At 44.5% G+C, this 17,173-nt stretch overlaps 6 protein-coding genes and 1 long non-coding RNA gene across 7 annotated transcripts; 3 read left to right on the forward strand and 4 right to left on the reverse strand.

The window, feature by feature from the left end:
* The first annotated feature begins 14 nt into the window (after positions 1-14).
* Positions 15-335, forward strand: LOC135348129 (transcription initiation factor IIA subunit 2-like). Its single transcript, XM_064546305.1, has one exon. It carries the CDS (start codon positions 15-17, stop codon positions 333-335), a length of 321 nt encoding a protein of 106 aa, XP_064402375.1.
* An 838-nt stretch (positions 336-1,173) lies between these two features.
* Positions 1,174-2,123, reverse strand: LOC135347229 (uncharacterized). The gene is made up of 2 exons (XM_064545112.1): positions 1,615-2,123; positions 1,174-1,421 (listed from the first exon to the last, which is right to left on the reverse strand). Exons 1-2 carry the CDS (start codon positions 2,098-2,100, stop codon positions 1,254-1,256), a joined length of 654 nt encoding a protein of 217 aa, XP_064401182.1. The 5' UTR covers positions 2,101-2,123; the 3' UTR covers positions 1,174-1,253.
* An 8-nt stretch (positions 2,124-2,131) lies between these two features.
* On the forward strand, positions 2,132-6,574 carry LOC135347209 (uncharacterized). The gene is made up of 12 exons (XM_064545064.1): positions 2,132-2,279; positions 2,334-2,548; positions 2,817-3,098; positions 3,169-3,260; positions 4,551-4,787; positions 4,841-5,021; positions 5,123-5,305; positions 5,357-5,411; positions 5,643-5,807; positions 5,878-5,986; positions 6,234-6,341; positions 6,397-6,574. The coding sequence occupies exons 1-12, from the start codon at positions 2,157-2,159 to the stop codon at positions 6,471-6,473; spliced, it is 1,827 nt and encodes a 608-aa protein (XP_064401134.1). The 5' UTR covers positions 2,132-2,156; the 3' UTR covers positions 6,474-6,574.
* Positions 6,575-6,581: 7 nt separating this feature from the next.
* On the reverse strand, positions 6,582-9,198 carry LOC135347216 (D-3-phosphoglycerate dehydrogenase-like). Its single transcript, XM_064545073.1, has 8 exons — positions 8,970-9,198; positions 8,614-8,765; positions 8,398-8,463; positions 8,188-8,341; positions 7,912-8,044; positions 7,488-7,789; positions 6,808-7,263; positions 6,582-6,748 (listed from the first exon to the last, which is right to left on the reverse strand). Exons 1-8 carry the CDS (start codon positions 9,102-9,104, stop codon positions 6,653-6,655), a joined length of 1,494 nt encoding a protein of 497 aa, XP_064401143.1. The 5' UTR covers positions 9,105-9,198; the 3' UTR covers positions 6,582-6,652.
* Positions 9,199-9,305: 107 nt separating this feature from the next.
* Positions 9,306-12,028, reverse strand: LOC135347215 (splicing factor 3A subunit 3-like). The gene is made up of 11 exons (XM_064545072.1): positions 11,849-12,028; positions 11,698-11,798; positions 11,464-11,642; positions 11,237-11,411; positions 10,869-11,007; positions 10,675-10,817; positions 10,356-10,527; positions 10,090-10,266; positions 9,933-10,043; positions 9,794-9,884; positions 9,306-9,526 (listed from the first exon to the last, which is right to left on the reverse strand). The coding sequence occupies exons 1-11, from the start codon at positions 11,948-11,950 to the stop codon at positions 9,393-9,395; spliced, it is 1,524 nt and encodes a 507-aa protein (XP_064401142.1). The 5' UTR covers positions 11,951-12,028; the 3' UTR covers positions 9,306-9,392.
* A 44-nt stretch (positions 12,029-12,072) lies between these two features.
* Positions 12,073-14,822, forward strand: LOC135347212 (cilia- and flagella- associated protein 210-like). The gene is made up of 11 exons (XM_064545068.1): positions 12,073-12,231; positions 12,280-12,423; positions 12,642-12,695; positions 12,747-12,866; positions 12,929-13,134; positions 13,184-13,436; positions 13,488-13,652; positions 13,734-13,889; positions 13,941-14,099; positions 14,209-14,314; positions 14,556-14,822. Exons 1-11 carry the CDS (start codon positions 12,130-12,132, stop codon positions 14,702-14,704), a joined length of 1,614 nt encoding a protein of 537 aa, XP_064401138.1. The 5' UTR covers positions 12,073-12,129; the 3' UTR covers positions 14,705-14,822.
* On the reverse strand, positions 14,730-17,090 carry LOC135347240 (uncharacterized). The gene is made up of 2 exons (XR_010398316.1): positions 16,875-17,090; positions 14,730-16,740 (listed from the first exon to the last, which is right to left on the reverse strand). It is a non-coding gene; the product is annotated as an uncharacterized LOC135347240 (long non-coding RNA).
* Between the last annotated feature and the right edge of the window lie 83 nt (positions 17,091-17,173).

Genomic DNA, 17,173 nt, shown 5'->3' on the forward strand with positions numbered 1-17,173 from the left:
TCCTTCCCTCCAGGATGTCCTACCAGCACTATCGCAACACCACTCTGGGTATCTCCCTACAAGATGCACTAGATCAGCAGATCAGTACTCAACAGATTACTCCAGAGCTGGCCCTTAAAGTAATCAAACAGTTTGATCGCAGTATTAGCGCTACCCTGAGTCACAAGGCCAAGACCAAGTACTCATTCAAGGGAAAGCTGCGTGTGTACCGCTACTGTGACAACGTCTGGACTTGTGTCATCGAAGATGTAGAGTTCAAAGAGACGCACGGCAATGACATCATCCAGTCCACCAAAGTCAAGATCGTAGCCTGTGACGGAACTAAGAAAGACTAGTCTCATTACCACACCACACATAACTTATGATTATTGTTCAATCAATCCCAAACAAATTTCTATAATTTTGAAAAAAAAGTAAATTGCTTGTAGATGGGCGTGGCTGCTCTTTCAGAAAACGTCCACCCACAATAATATTATTGTTGCCTTGGGGTATGGCCGCGGATTGCTACAGGAACAATGTGTGTGTGCATATCCGCATGCAGAGGATGCTTGAAGATCAGAAGAGACCATCAGTCAAGCTAGCTGTACATGCTCAGCTGTGGAAAAGACTACATCTACAGTAGACATGGCTGAGATGGCTAGCACTGCTCCCATCATTCACAAAGAGATTACCTGGAAGACATCCAATCTGTTACAGAGAACCATATTCAACTGGGAGATCATGGATTTTGGCTACATTTTCTTCGATCCCTCAAAGCACGATCGCAAGCTTGAAAGTCCGTCTTTTGTTAGTCATTGTGGCAATATATTGAAAATTAACTTTCGTATAGACAATTCTGATGTGGATTTTACCGAGGAACACGATGGGAACACATTGAAATTTGTCATTGAGACAGAATCGCAAGCAAATACATGGTCGCAGTTTCAATTAGATTTCCCTGACCTTATTTTACCGGAACATGAGCTCCCTAAGTGTTTGGAAGGTGATCATTCATGGTTAATCCGACATTGGACAAAAAATCACACCTATGTATACGAACCAGGCCAAGAAAATGTGATTTTTCTTGACTTATTCACTACTTTTTCGGGGGGGAAATCAGAGGAGTCTCCTACACCAACGTGTATCATCACTCTCCTGGTAGAAGAAGAATCTACCCCAGTCCACGTTGAACTCTGAAACTTTTAATGTATATATAAAATCACCTGTGTACAAATATTATAAAATTCCAATATTCCAATTTACTCTCTATTGTACTACAGTGTAGTAATGTTCAGGTTCTTGAAGACCACCTCCATAGCAGGAGTCCCCTTTTCGTTCTTTGGTGCCGCTGCCATAATCCCAACGCTGACCTCTGACCCCTGTTCAGTGTAAATGGGAGCCTCTCGCAGTACCCTCCACACACCAGCCTGATAGTACTCCACCTAACAGGGAGGGACCACGTCACAGTACTGCACATACTAATGGTATAAGATTAATGATCATTCCACATAATTATTATGATAGAGCCAATGGATGATACAGCCAATGGTACAGAAATGGAAGGGTACAATATACTACACTGTATCAATAGCACAGGTTGACATGATACTAATGGAGGTAGCTGCATGAATGTACCTTGCATGCCAGGACAGACCCACACCTCTCCAGCTCTGCACGCAAGACCACCTCCTCTACAGATGACCAGGGGAAGTAGTTCCAATCACTCTCTCCATTAGTGACCACACTACTCATGTTGGGAGAGCCACACTCGTACTCTATACCAGCCTTCAACCAATGGAGGTCATCAACGTACACCATAAGCCCTGCCTGGTCGTACTGGTCCACCAGAGACATGGACAACACTGTAGAAACACTCCATCTCTTGACATGAGGAGGGATCTTGGTCACTAGTCCATTGCCAGTAGCCCGGCTAGCAGGGGGATCTTCGTAGGTCTTCCTCCAATAGTCACTGCCTGATGTTGGAGTTACCTTAAGCCCTTTGCCCACCTCCATACTGCACAGGCGAGGTGGGTTAAGCCAGTATAGTCCTGTAGACGATCCAGTTACATCAGAGTCAGCTCTCATGGACGAGAAATCAATATCCTTGTTGAAAGACGCCATCTTTAATGATTCACGTAATGCGCATGCGCCAACCCACATGGAAACACTTTATAAAGATGGCCTCCACTAGCATTGACCGTTTTCACCACCTCTCAAGACACGGACAAGATGTGGACAACTTGAGCTGGTCAGCAGATCACAGAATGGCAGTTACTACTCCAGAGATGATTATAGTCTGTGTAAGCAACTCTCCTCGGCTACTATCCTCACAACATACCATGTATATAATACAGACGTTGCTGAGGTCACCGCCCACACCCTCCACACCCTCACACAAGCCACTCATGATGGTTTCCACTGCACACGCCCTCACACCTCACACAAAGGAGCTACCGAGACCAGTCACAGTCACACAACATCTGGACCCAGCATTTGCAACGCCCACTCTATCATATGATCCCTTCAAACGATCTGATTGGTCGCCATTGGGTTGCAATCAACACAGGGGGTAACTATAGCTTATAATTATAATCATCAATAGTATCACTATGACATTGGTATTGTTACTAGCGATTTCAACTGTATATAGCTCATTCTTCTGGTATTAAATTCTGCTAAATTCTGCTGAACTTTGTGAAATCATCCTAATTACTCGTGATATTCATTGCATTTCCTTATCTGCAATTACAAATGTTTGCTCTTATTTGCTCAAATAGCAGAAAATAATTATGTGACTTAAGGTTATACAATTCACAAATGGTGTGTGCGTTACACAGGTGTGTGTTGTGTGGACTGACTGCTAGTGGTCGCCTGGCTCTGTACACTCCGCCAACCTCACAATGGAAGCTCTGGAAACATGTTCTAACAATCTCTGACATTCTATTGGACGCTGAAATAGCCGTGACCATGACTCCTCACGACAAAGCTATGTTCTCATTCTGTACTGCATTCTCATGGCTTCCCTGTATGCTGAGTGGGTGTGTTATCATTGCTATGGCAACCCGATCAGGTCATTTGGTACTTGTGGAGATGTCTTTACCTGTCACTGGGTCAATAAGGTGTGTGGATGTGTGGTGTGTGTGTGTGTGGTGTGGGTGGTCGTTACTGAGGATGCATTCTTACATGCAGTGATGGTGTGAAGGTGGTATGGGCGGAGCTACTAACCGACTGTGGAGAGGGGAGGGAGTGGGCGTGTAGTCTAAAGTGGTGCCACACTCAAGGTATGATATAATGGTAGGACTCTCTCAGCATGACTTGAGTTCAGTGGATCCGAATTCAAAGTAAAAATGTTATGGTTTTCTGAAAGCTTAGAAAGAGATCTTTCAAACGGTACGATCAAAATTGATATTCGAGAGATATAAAAGTATTTGCCAATTTGGAATTGAACCCACTCACGGGAACGCAAAACACTGAAGTTATGGCTGTTGAAAGACACCCCCCCCCCCCTCCATTTAATCAATGATTTTGGGAATCTTTCAGCTGCCATAACTTGAGTTCTGTGGATCAAAAATCAAAAATTTTAGGTTTTTCTGAAAGCTTAGAAAGAGACCTTTCAAATGGTACCATCAAAGTTGATATTCGAGAGATAAAAGTATTTTCTAATTTAGCCGTACCATGGATTATAGCCCATGGTCCGAGGCCGGAAAATGACAAATTAGGCCGCGACAAAATTTTGGGTTGAAACACATCATTTGAAACGAATTTTTCTAAGCTTTCAGAAAATCCTAAAGTTTTTGACATTGGATCAACTATACTCAAGTTATGGCTGTTGAAAGACACCCCCCCCCCCCCCCCCCCCCCTCCGTTTAATCAATGATTTTGGGAATCTTTCAGCTGTCATAACTTGAGTTCTGTGGATCGAAAATCAAAAATTTTAGGTTTTTCTGAAAGCTTAGAAAGAGACCTTTCAAATGGTACCATCAAAGTTGATATTCGAGAGATAAAAGTATTTTCTAATTAAGCCGTACCATGTATTATAGCCCATGGTCCGAGGCCGGAAAATAACAAATTAGGCCGCGACGAAATTTTGGATTGAAACACATCATTTAAAACGAATCTTTCTAAGCTTTCAGAAAATCCTAACGTTTTTGACATTGGATCAACTGTACTCAAGTTATGGCTGTTGAAAGACACCCCCCCTCCCTCCGTTTAATCAATGATTTTGGAAATCTTTCAGCTGCTATAACTTGAATTCTGTGGATCGAAAGTCAACATTTTTATGGTTTTCTGAAAGCTTAGAAAGAGATCTTTCAAATTATACGATCAAAATTTGAGAGATAAAAGTATGGATAATAAATAGCCCATGGTCCGAGGCCGAAAAATGACAAATTAGGGCCCAACAAAAGTTTGGATTGAAACACACTATTTGAAAGGTATTTTTCTAAGCTTTCAGAAAATCATAATTTTGAGTAAACGGTACTCAAGTTATGGCCAAATCAGCGGGTGTAGCAAGATGTACTACAAGATGATCGTGGATAGTACAATCTTTGGTATAACTGTTTCTCTTGTAGACCCTTGTGTGAGCGTGGGCTGTACTGATGGTCGGGTGATGTGTCTGCAATGGATGGATGCTGACTTCACCTCAGCCAATGTCAAGAGCATATGGACCAATGACACTGTGCCTGTGTATCACATGACCTACCTACCTCAACACATTGTGTTTGCCAAGGGCAGTATGCTAATAGTGTGTCCACTGGAGGAGGGGAATCCCCTCACAGTGTGTGGCGTGCACTCGTTACCAATATCGGGTTAGTGGCTAGTTTGTCTTTGTGTCAATCTTTACAACCTCTCCATTATACAGGGCTGGTAGCGACCAATCAGAATGCAGTATTGTCATCATCACTAGACGGGAGTGTCCAGATGTGGAGGGTAGGTGATACTAGGCCACACCCACTTAGGACGGGGATCACTGGCCACACCCTTTTAGCCGCACATGGTCTTGCATTATCACACAACGCACTACTCCTTGCTGTCACTATCAAGTATGTACACTGTTACCCCTAGTAACCAACTCGTACATACACTGTTGCCCTAGTAACCAACTCGTACGTACGCTGTTGTCCCTAGTAACCATTCCTTGCAGTGAGCGATTCAATCAAGAGAAGAAACAAGGTTGCTCTTTATACTTCTTAAATATTGCCAATGACACCGTGGTAACCAGGCCGTTGCCAACGGTAATATCACCATGGGATATCGTTGAGATCCTCCGCCAGATGCCCACTCATAGTGGCTATCTAGAGCTGCTTCTAGATCACGCCCACAAGAAGTACGTTGCTATGGAGACACAACACGCAGTGTTCTCACCTTTCCTATACAGTGACTCGAGATTGTCTGCTTTGCTGACACTGCAAGAAGCCATCATCAACCAACAGGTAGTAGAGTAGGCCACCTCGTGTACATGTCTCCTATATAGCTGGTAATTCTCGTTGGTAAACATTTTCATATGAACTACCCACAAGTGTAATCTAACTATTCGTACAGCTCAGAATGGTGACGTAGAACCTGTTGCACATCGCAGTTTCCAATTTTCAGCTCTAAATGCAAAATTGTACAACTTGCTACTGTACTGTTAGTGTGTGTAAGGGATTCCCCCTCCCACGCAGTCAGGTGATGAGCTGGTAGTAGCCAGACAGAGGGTGGTGTGTGCGCATGCCCAGTGGTGTCTAGGAGAGGTAGAGGAGGGAGCTATAGATGCTGTCAGTACACTCAGTGCTGGTCTTATGATATCATGGCTCAAGGCATACGGAGTCAACACACAACTATATTCTGTTAGTGTCTATAATTATAATTATTATAGGTATTTGTTTTATTGTTTATTGATTGACCTTTGACCCCCAGCGAGTGTACGAGGGCCCCACTACTAATCAGGAGTGTCCAGTGTGTGATGATCATGTGACCCTCCATGGCAACCTCCTCACCTATCACTGTCCCAGTGGACACTCGTGGGGTGAGTGTGACCAGCTAGTATGTGCACTACTGTACTCCCGACCCCTTGTGTCTCTTATTATGGTGTTTTGTGTGGTGTTGTCTACACTGTACTGTCCCCTTGTGGGTCAGTGTACCTTAAATGCATGACCATACAAGGATGTGATTTAGAGCCTTTATTCGTTACTCAGTAAAAGTAAGTGACCATTGCAAGCTGTATACACCATCTATATAACTATTGACAGGCCTATTATTGTATTCTATTGCAGATGTATGTCCGCTGACTATGGTGTTGGTGAGTGGGTGTAGTGAGTGTAGTGTGTGTGTGCAGTGTGGGGGTGTGGTCAACTCCCCCTCATCTCTACACACCCAACCAGGTGAGGATATCAAACTAACCATTCACTCATTAATATCACCGTGGTCTCTGTGCAGGCAGCTGGCTACACAAAGTGCTGACTCAACAGAACCAGTGTACATACTGCGGTGGTTACTTCGAGGCCATGTGCTGAACACTTCATAATTATATGTACAACTAAAGACACGTTTCTTACAATACATGTACAATACTATTGTAGCCGCGTACTTGTTTTCATTTTGTTGTTTAATTTGATTCAGAATCATCATTATTGCATAATAATAAATTATCACAAATCAGCAAATTGTTGTAAGACAAACTAAATTCAGAGTTCTAGCAATTCAGAGTCACTGTTGCTAGGCAACCAGGGGGTGTGGTCTTGGGGGCAGCCGAAACATTAGCCACAATGACATCACCACTTTGTGTTACCTAGTGTGCGAGGGAATAATGATAATTATATTAATAGTGAGAGAATAGTGAACACTTACTGAGTTGATTTGGGACAGTTTCGGAATGAGGTCAACCAGGGTCGTTGCCTTGGTAATCACCAGCGTCCCCGATAGTGAGACGAGGTTGAAGGTGACATCATTGAGTCCTGTTAGAACAGGAGCACCCCCCAACACGGTCCCACATACACTCACACCACCCACACAGGATAAGGACACCCCCTCCGCCCCCTCACACAGGCACACGGTCACCTCCACACCAGCAGCACGGCCCAAGCTACGAGCGTTTACCAGATTAGCATTGTCAAGGCAACCAACTAGGGCAGCAGAGGTCAAGAATCGACTCCTTCCTTTCATGTTGGGACCTGTCAGACAAAGTTTGATGCTCTTGATATTATTAGTAGATATGGCTTGGAGGAGTTGGGCCAGACGCGAGGTGAGGGCTACCCAGGGGGAGGAGTCTGGGTTCAAGGCATTGGATAACTCTGGAACATTGACCTGTGCAGAGGAGAGACATTAACTGATTAATAAAAGATGCTAGTCTTAAATTAATTAATCATAATTATATTATACTCTTATTGTGTACACAGTCTAGCACACACACACGCCCACACACACACACACGCACATCCACACACACACACACACACGCACATCCACACACACACGCACACACCCACACACACACACACACACACACACACGCACACACACACACTTACTATTCCAAACAGAGGTTTTCCAGCGCGAGCATCCACAAACGATTGTGCAATTTCCTGGGCCACTTTGAGTTGAGCCTCGACAGTGCTAGCTCCAAGATGAGGAGTGGCCACAACGTTGGGATGATCAACCAACGCCCACTCTTTAGGGGGCTCCTCTGTGAACACATCCAATCCTGCCCCCCCACATTGCCCACTCTCCAGGGCTCGTAGCAGCGCCCCCTCGTCGATAATACCCCCCCTGGCTACGTTGATGACACGGATGCCTTTCTTACACTCAGAGAACACTTTGTCGTTCATCAAACCTGTAGATAGCAAAATGATGAGGTTACAATATACAAATTGTTGTTGCTTCCATATAAGGAATGTTTTCCTAGGCCCCGTCACTACGTCATTATGCTGGAGATATGTGTACAGAGCTGCGTACCTCTAGTGGCTGGGATGAGTGGAGTATGGACAGTCACAAAGTCAGCTATAGGCCAAATGTCCTTAAGCTCCAGATATTCAACTTTAAACTGTGCAGCCTCTTCAGCAGACACTATAGGATCGTACCCAATCGTCTGTACGTGTGTGTGTGTGTGTGTGTGTGTGTGGGCGTGTGTGTGGGCAGGTAATATATTCTATAGACTAATGGCTAAATACACTGAAGTTCAAATTACTCAACTAATGACTACATAATTCACTAGATATTAAAAAGCTGTACCCTCATTCCAAATGCCTGCATTCTCCCGGCCACTTCCCGGCCAATCCTCCCTAACCCCACTATAGCCAGAGTCTTGCCACACAGCTCCACTCCCATGAACTTCTTGCGGTCCCATCGTCCAGCCTTCATGGTGGCATAGCCTTGAGGCACATTCCTATAGTGGAGGATAATGAATGAGTGGGCATGTGTGTGGGTGGGTGGTGGGCGTACCTGGCAAGGGAACACATGAGGGTACATGTGTACTCAGCTGCACTGATCGTGTTGCCCCCTGGAGTGCTGGAGGGGGTTAAGAAGCAATCACACTATTGTGTATCCATAGACGTACGAGAGAAAAAAGAATTGGTTATGGAAATGCATACATTATTACAGAGAATAAGTAGCTACTGGAGGAAGAACGGGTATATCGGCTGGGATAATGGTACTCACTTCATGACAATGATTCCATGTTTTGTGGCTGCCTCGAGGTCAATGTTGTCCACTCCCGTACCAGCTCGTCCAATCATCTTAAGGCGTGATCCAGCCGCAATGACCTCTGCGGTGACCTTTGTGGCTGAGCGGACTATCAGACCATCATACTCCTGGACCAATCACACAATGGATAAAAGACGTGTAGACGTGTATACACAAAGACAATAGATAATTGACCTATTATTACAATAATTATTTAATATTGATTGATACTTTAGAGCAATGCAATAGTGGAGCATGTGTGTGTGTGTGTGTGTGTGTGTGTGTGTGCACCAGCCGGCCAGTGTGTATACTGCATGCAGGGATAGACTGACCTTGATGCACTGCAGTAGGTCTTCCTTGCTGAGGCCAGGCTTGTAGTCTACAGCCACTCCCGCGCCCTCCAATATCTCCCGACACGATGCATCCACAGCATCGCTGATCAACACTTTGTTTATCTGAAGAGCCATTGCAAGATTCAACTTTGTAAAGGAGAGCCGTAGTCCAGAGAGCAAGTTGAGAAAAGGAGGCGTGTCTACTGTGTTGCAGCTACACGTGGTGAACCTCTCTGAGCATGCGCAACCTACTGATATTAATTTTATTAGGAAAACATCGGGAACAGATGTCTACCCTCTATTTTAGGCCGCCTATAAATCGAGGTTATACTAAAGTGAGAAGAAACAGGTCAAATTTCATCAAGGGAGTGTAAGTACAATCATCAACAAGATGCATGCATGATAATAGAGAGAGTACATAGTTCATAGAAGTCCTTGTCTCCTCAAATCTTCATAAGTCTTCTTAGTGACCACATTTCCCCATGTGTCCTCGAACTCTTCCTCCACCTCGGCCGCCCAGCGCTCAACATTCTTAGCATCTTTCAGCTTCTCCCACACTACACACAAGGAGATGGAATTGAAACAATTTTGTTCGATACGGGTATATAGTACTGCAATAGATATAACATCACTATCCTGAGCTGTACAAATATTAAAAATACGAAATGTATAATTATCGAAAACTTTTATATACCCGTATCAAAAAAATTATTTTAATTCCGAATTTTCGTATGATACTCTACAATACGAAATATACGAACATTCCCACCATACGCACATAACCGGTTATACAGTATAATACAGCCTAGCAATAAGAGACTTACAAGCCATGGCATCTGCAATAGCTGTTACGTTGGCAAAGTGGGCTGTGTTGGGGATACCAAGACAACGCATACCATGAGCATGACGCCACTCCTATATATAAGGGGGTTAGACACATGCACACATTACTAGCTAACTCACAGAGAAATGTCTTTGGAAGTTTTTGGGTCCTTTGTAAATAGCATTGCCACATATTTCACAAGTATAGGAGAGATTGAGACCGTGTAGCTTGTACAGCCAGTAAGGTATTGGCTGTGAGGAGGTTCACAAAGTACTCACTATACTAGCTAGCCTATACCTTTCCATCCCATCCCAGTGGCAGGTTCTTGGGATTATAGGGAACAGTCTCCTCATCATCGCTAGCGTCCCCCACATCACTAAGGTCACTATCATCACTCCCCTCTTCCTCTGCTAACTCATCTGCAGTGCGTGCTAGTCGACGCTCAACATTCTCACGAGATGCTGCTCGTTGCTCCTGCCAAATCATGTGCCATAAGCAAATAAAGTTTACACCTATACTCAGATGGTAAAAAAAAAATACATAAGGTCATGTGATCCACTTACTCCTAGTAGCTCTGCATACTTGTACACTTGGGCTTCAATAAATGCAATATCACGTTGCTTCTTGTCGTCATGGTGACCAAGACCTTTGCTCTTGGCGAACAGAGAGGGGTCTAATTGCCTCAGGGGAATCCCCTTTGTACGAAACAGCCTCTGAGCACGCTCCTCCAGTGTGCTACACGGGATATAAAAGCGTGGGCTATAATTATGTTTTCACAGAGCTCTATCTTTGATGATACATCACTTGTGTCAATTTTGAAACAAAAAGATGCATTTAGTAGCTGTTTGGTAGTGCTACAATATGGTGTGCTTAGTGTCCTACCCTCCACACTTGAGACCTAGGGCAGTCAGAGCTGACTTGAGTCTATCCAGGCCCAAGCTCATCAGTTCCTCAGGAGAGGAGAAGGCAGAGAGGTCCAGAGCTGCTCCAGACACTTTAGCCATTGCACTGCCACCAATGTCACGCTGTATATAATAATATAATATATACACTAATATAATACCACGCCCACTCACCCTCCATCCAGGGAAGTTTCCTGCAGCCCATCTTTCCTCAAACTCTCTGGCCACTTCCTCCAGTAGTGACTCTTGATCTGTGAGAGGATGGACACGCTCCAGGTAGCCCCTCAAGTACTCCCCCAGCTCTACTAGGTACCTAGGGGGGTAGTAATTACAGGGGTAGCCTCAGCAATGGGGGGGGCAGTAATTACAGGGGTAGCCTCAGTAATGGGGGGGGGGGCAGTAATTACAGGGGTAGCCTCAGTAATGGGGGGGGGGCAGTAATTACAGGGGTAGCCTCAGCAATGGGGGGGGCAGTAATTACAGGGGTAGCCTCAGTAATGGGGGGGGCAGTAATTACAGGGGTAGCCACGGTAATGACTCACTTCTTATATTCACTGCTCTTCTTATCTCTAGGTATCTCAAACAGACGATCAAAGGTCCCTAGATAAGAGAGATAGTCCGTCTTCTCCACACCCTTCAAGTTGATATAACGATCATAGAGCTGATGAAGATCTAGGAACTTGCCATACGACTCCTCATCAGTAAACTCAACAAGATCTGGGGTGGGGGTCAGGGGTCAATATATACAGCTATTAGGATTCTTACTCACGTTGTAATTCTTCTGGTGGGTTGTTTCTTTGCTGGTCTAGTTTATTGAACTCTGTTGCCATGGGTTCTTCTATCTCGTTAGGGTGGCGATTATGGTAATCACGAATGCCCTTGAGTCGTCTATAGAACTCTGTGAACTCGTCAGGACCCCCCACAGCTGATAGCTCCTCAGAACGAAGCCTATGTGGGGGGTAGTATTAGTGGGTGTGGTCACTAGTGTGTACACGCTACTCACCCGTCTCTGTCCTGGTAGATATCACCCAATCTCTCTGCAGCATTCAGCGATCGATCGCACAAATCTCTAATACGATGCTCACTATTGATCTGATCACGAACCTGCACATATCATATAATATGCAACGCTATATTTTAATATACATGCTTACATTGGACTTTCTGAGGAACATTTCTTTGGCAATGGCGCCCTCTATTCTCTCTCTTTCCTCATGAAGCTTCCTCTGTACCTCGATCACACTCTCGTTAGCCATTTCTCAGCATGCGATAAAGATTTGGAATTGGATGTACGTTTAATAGCAGTATATACTCTTATTAGTGCGCACCACACGTTACAAATTGCTGACTCTGCATTTTGTCTGCAGCAGAAAGGTGGGAGGGGCTCGTAGTTGTCCTTGACAACCAACAGCAACAAGCCACAGTTTGATACACAATGTCTTCCAGTGCTACTGTGGTCAGCCATGGTCGTAGGAAGGGCTCGCTCAGATCCACTCCTGAAGCCAAGCAGAGGGAACCTCCAGTCAAACCAGGGCAGGTGAGGAGGTCGGTGTACACAGTATAGTGGCTAGTACAACACTCATAGGTGGCAGTACTCACGCATGCAGAGTGGGGTCGTATCTGTGCCGGTGTGATGAAGGACAGGGGCGCTAAAAAACCACTCAATGATAGAGAAGAGCTCCATCAGAGGTCAAAGTCTATTGTTAAACACTGGGAGAACACCATCGAGGTACCGTATTCCTGTGTGTGTGTGTGTGTGTGTGGGTGTGTCACTGTGTGTGTGTGTGGGTGTGTACGTGTGTGTGTGTGTGTGTGTGTGTGGTGTGTCACTGTGTGTGTGTGTGGGTGTGTACGTGTGTGTGTGTGTGTGTGTGTGTGTGTGTGTGTGTGGGTGTGTACGTGTGTGTGTGTGTGTGTGTGTGTACCTTACAAATGTTTTGTGTGTAGGGCCAACGTCTGAAGAAGCTACAGGCAGGCAAGATACGTGAGGAAGCTGAAGAGGTGAGTGAGTTACATTCACACGTTGCCTAATAGTGATAGCCCCCCCTCTAGGCTGAGCGTGTCAAGCTAGATATTGAGGAGGCAAAGTTTCAAGCAGATAAGAGAAGAGAATCCATTGAAAAGGCCAAAACAAATCTGTACTATCAGACCGATCGTGTCAAACATTTCCACGTAAGCAGCTACAACATTGGGCATACCAGATAGCAGCTTAACCCTCCCTCCTTCTATTATAGGGAGCTCTGCTTTTATCTGAGGTACTGCATGAACGAGATTGTCAAGTGGAGTATAAGAAACGCCGTGCTGAGGCAAGCAAGGGACAGGATGACAAGTTCATACAAATTGAGACCAGTATACGAGAGGCTGGGTTGAAGGCTGATATAGAAGCAGCACAACGCAGAGCTAAGGAAAGAGATGCTGTTGTTCAGTTCCAGCTTAAGCAGTGAGTGGCTAATACAGTAGAGTAGCTGTATTCTAACCCTCCATTGTAGAGCGTCTAATAAGAGTCAAGCAAGAGTAAATGAACGAGAAGCTGCTCTCCAGGAGCAGGCACAACTAGACAAGGAAGTGAGGGAATTCGATGCACAGCAAAAGGCCATAGAGGCAAAGCATCATCAGAAGCAACTGGACTATCGCAAAGCCCTGGATCAAGTGCTGGATGAGAAAAAAGAGAGAGAAAAAATTCAGAAAAAGAATGCAAAGGACAAGGAAGAAGAGATAAAAATCTTTGCTAAAGCCAAAAGAGTGAGAACACAATCAAACTTTTTAATGTCAATTGATACATTTCTCCCTCAGAAAATGACTGAGATGCGTAAAGCCAAGGAAGAGGAGTTGTTTAAAGCGTTCCAGACCCACCAGGCACGGATATGTGACAAGCTACAAGCTGAGAGTGCTCAAGCTACTGGTGAGGAGGACAGGAGGATTGCACAGGCTGTGGTCGAACAGGAGGCAAAAAAAATGGTACACAATAGATTGTGTGTCTAATAGGTCCCAATATACAGTTAAACAGTTATTCTAATTATAGTGGTATTCCTTGTACAGGCAGAGGAACGATTGAAGACAGAGCGATTTGTTGCAATGAGTCGAGATATCGACTCTCACACAAGACAGCAGCTAGCAGAGCAGGAGGAAGCACGGAGGCTACAGCAGGCCATTGATCAGGACCTACTAAAGCAACGCATCATCCAGGACCAAAAGGTACTAACGAATTTTGCAAGTGTACTAATCACCGTGTATATTCCCCACTAGTTCCACAGCCAGGAAATGGACAAGGCCTCTAAGAATGCTCGGAAGGCAATGGAAAGACGAGACTTTCACAAACTACAAATGAAAGAAATGGCTGCTCGTAAACAGAGTTTCTACGATGATAACACAGAAACAGTCGCCAAGAACATGGAGCTACTCAAGGTGTGTGTGTGTGTGTGTGTGTGCATGTGTGTCGACCCTGTACCAGATGGTTTTAGGTATCTATTTTCAGTTTGTCTAGTTAACACTCTTTACCCATTCTCTACTCTAGGTTGAAGAGGACCAATTTCAACAGTACGCACAGGAAGTGATTGACAAGGCAGCCACCAGAGGAGGTCATGTTTATCCACTGCTCAAGGCTGCCCGCTCAGGAGCCGGTATGTGCGTACCTAAGAGTATATGATAGAGAAGAGAGGGCATACTGTGTATCAGATGCATGCCGAGAGTAACGTTTCAAGTTTGAAATTTCTGACCAATCTAAGCGTAGGTGATGTAATCTACTTTCTCTGATATACAGTCTGCCTACGTTGGATACTCTTAGTGTACCTAACTCAACAGTTCAGTGCTTATAATAGCTGTATCCATGCTGCAATTCAATTATCCCCCTTTGTCCTCCAGGTGCTGGCCATGGTCGTGTGATGAGTGGGAAAGGTGGTATTAGACCTAGCTATCAAGCTTCTGACTCCATTGCAGTAGAACTGCCCTCATATCCCGACCAGTCAGAGGAACACAAAGACACTCAGAAGAGATTAGGATTTACTTGGTAGCTAGATCCATTATTGAAAGACTCACTTTTGAACGTTAAAAACTGTTTTACATGTCATCTTAACAAGTCAATTAGATCTACAACATTAGACCATTGAATAATTATAATTATTGAAAGCATTGTTTTACAAAATATAATAACGAAAATTAAACCAAGGGAGCTGTTGTGTGGGTGTTGGTGCAGCACATCCAACACCTGTGGAACAGAAACAATCACGAGTGCACCAACCCACTAGCACTAACGTACCAACATCACTGATCCTTAGATCACACATCTCATGAAACCTGAGTGAGCACCAATGATATTAAAGATATTTCATACAAACCACTTTCAAATCTCTGAACTCTGTCTGCGTGTGTGTGTGGATGAGATCAATATTAATGGTAACGTAAGTGCTACAAGTAATGAAACTTATAAAGAGCTCTTGTTCAGCACAGCACCTGTAAAATGTAATAAATTAAAACTTCACACCATCTACACTTTATCAAACTGTTGATGTCTCTGTAGATAGTAGGACACCTTTCCCATGGATCACATGACACCTGAGAGGACCAATGCTAATTATTCATAAATTATTATTTCATGCAAAACCACTCGGAAATCTTGGAGCAGTCCACACCTCCATCCTGCCTCTACGTGTGCGTGCTGTGGAGAGAGAAATAATTAGGTGAAACATTGAAAATAATACCACATTCCTATAAAGAGAAAGACAAAGATGAATGAATTATAAGAGAGGTCAGTGTGTGTGTGTGTGTGGAGAGAAGTCACTGTGTGGGTGGGTGTTCAAATGACACATTGCTGAAGACAAAACAAAACCCAATGTTAAACCAGCCAATCATATCAACAACCATTGCAGCACCAAACACAACTGACAATAATCGAATTATAATAATGAGAAAGACAATGCCGAGACAAAAACGAACCAAACCAAACCATTCAAACCAGCTAATCACTTTGACAACCATTGCAACACCACCACCAGTAGTTTCCTTGCCCAAGGGACTAATACAATAAGGGCATAATAAACTAAAGGGACCCTGTGACTGTGAGTACCATTAACTGAGCACAGAAGTAATCAACCAGAATGTGTGGGATGGTTCAACAACAGTAGACTCACAGAGACAACACCTCTTTGCTCTTGAAGCCCTCGCCGACTCCAGTTGCAACAAGCCTGGCACGCAAGGCTTGCACAAGTGCTCAAGACTACTCTTCACTAATCCAGTCAAAGGCTACAGTTCCCTTGGCACACCTAGGGTTTAGTTAAAGCCTGAACTTACCAATTCTATGTGCAGTAGGCACAGAGTTAAGATCCTAAAAAAGCCATCACAATAAATTAGCATAAGCCAAGAAGCAGCAGTTGTCTAGCTAATGATCCTAGCTAACTAACTATTGGAACTGATAACGAGATCTCAACACTCCCTACTATGGCAGGATATGCTCCCGGGGGAACATACCCTGTGCTGCTTTCCCATTAGGCAGGTACTAACAGCAAAGTGCTCCCTCCGGTAGACTGGAATGCCATGAGTAATCCATCATTGCACCCCGAAGGCTGGTTCGACAACGGTTCCAAGAACAAAAAGATGCTGTCCTGTGACCCAACTGTTGAAGAACCTTCCACACACATTCTGATTGATTACTCCAGTGCTACGGACACCATCCCCCCTCCCTCAAAGGGTTCAAGGTCATGCAGAATAATAGACTCTTAGCCATGCGTATACACGATCTTTACAGGCATGCGTATATCTAGCTAGCTAACTGTACATGCGTTGTGCTGGCAAGTATGTATCTATTCAACTGCATCAACTACTTCTCTCACAGTCACTAAAGTGGCCACCCTATAAAACCAAACTTATATTATTCGCCCTCCAACGCTCCACCGACTGAATGATCTATGACAAAAGCTGCAACAACTCTGTGTAGTTAGCTACATACACACAAGCGTAAACATACAGAGCAAGGTTGCAACTCACAATGCAATGATTCTGCAACCTGCGCGCACTGCACTGCACTGCTGAATAAGGAAAGTTTGCGCTGCTCCTGCAAAAGAAAGAATAAATTTTGTCATACACAAAATCCTTCCCAAATAGACAGCAAACAATGCTACAATGCTCCACAAGGCTTCCTAGCCTAACATTCCTGCAAGCATGCGAGCTACAAGCAAAGAAACTCACCTCTTCCAGCAAGACACTTTGCTTCTCCTTCAAATTTCAAAGGAACTGAGTTTCTGAAACTGGATCTGAGAATATTCCAGGCCATTGACGTCAGAGTCTCCTCGGAGCTCCTCACTCACCACAAGAGAGTATAGTACAGCCAATGGGATCTCTGTAATTCTTGCGCATGTGCAGACAGACGTTGCGCAATCGGTCTGCGGTCAGCTCCCATAGAGAGTTGTGAGGAGATAATTATCAACCAAGCCACTCCTGATTTACACACCGCGTACCGCTAGACACAAGGGAGATAACATGTTCAC

The sequence above is a fragment of the Halichondria panicea genome, chromosome 14 (genome assembly GCF_963675165.1).
Source record: "Halichondria panicea chromosome 14, odHalPani1.1, whole genome shotgun sequence".
In the NCBI taxonomy this organism is placed as follows: domain Eukaryota; kingdom Metazoa; phylum Porifera; class Demospongiae; order Suberitida; family Halichondriidae; genus Halichondria; species Halichondria panicea.

Coding starts and splice junctions, on each gene's coding strand:
- LOC135348129 (XM_064546305.1), top strand. CDS start 15: ATGTCCTACCAGCACTATCGCAACACCACTCTGGGTATCTCCCTACAA.
- LOC135347229 (XM_064545112.1), bottom strand. CDS start 2,100: ATGGCGTCTTTCAACAAGGATATTGATTTCTCGTCCATGAGAGCTGAC. Junction 1,422..1,614: donor GGTCTGTCCTGGCATGCAAG/GTACATTCATGC, acceptor CCTCCCTGTTAG/GTGGAGTACTATCAGGCTGG.
- LOC135347209 (XM_064545064.1), top strand. CDS start 2,157: ATGGCCTCCACTAGCATTGACCGTTTTCACCACCTCTCAAGACACGGA. Junction 3,099..3,168: donor CCTGTCACTGGGTCAATAAG/GTGTGTGGATGT, acceptor TCTTACATGCAG/TGATGGTGTGAAGGTGGTAT. Junction 6,342..6,396: donor ATCTCTACACACCCAACCAG/GTGAGGATATCA, acceptor GTCTCTGTGCAG/GCAGCTGGCTACACAAAGTG.
- LOC135347216 (XM_064545073.1), bottom strand. CDS start 9,104: ATGGCTCTTCAGATAAACAAAGTGTTGATCAGCGATGCTGTGGATGCA. Junction 8,766..8,969: donor ACCTACTGCAGTGCATCAAG/GTCAGTCTATCC, acceptor TGATTGGTCCAG/GAGTATGATGGTCTGATAGT. Junction 6,749..6,807: donor AACTGTCCCAAATCAACTCA/GTAAGTGTTCAC, acceptor CTCGCACACTAG/GTAACACAAAGTGGTGATGT.
- LOC135347215 (XM_064545072.1), bottom strand. CDS start 11,950: ATGGCTAACGAGAGTGTGATCGAGGTACAGAGGAAGCTTCATGAGGAA. Junction 10,528..10,674: donor CTAGGTCTCAAGTGTGGAGG/GTAGGACACTAA, acceptor TATCCCGTGTAG/CACACTGGAGGAGCGTGCTC. Junction 9,527..9,793: donor TATTGCAGATGCCATGGCTT/GTAAGTCTCTTA, acceptor CCTTGTGTGTAG/TGTGGGAGAAGCTGAAAGAT.
- LOC135347212 (XM_064545068.1), top strand. CDS start 12,130: ATGTCTTCCAGTGCTACTGTGGTCAGCCATGGTCGTAGGAAGGGCTCG. Junction 12,424..12,641: donor ACTGGGAGAACACCATCGAG/GTACCGTATTCC, acceptor TTTTGTGTGTAG/GGCCAACGTCTGAAGAAGCT. Junction 13,437..13,487: donor TCTTTGCTAAAGCCAAAAGA/GTGAGAACACAA, acceptor TTTCTCCCTCAG/AAAATGACTGAGATGCGTAA.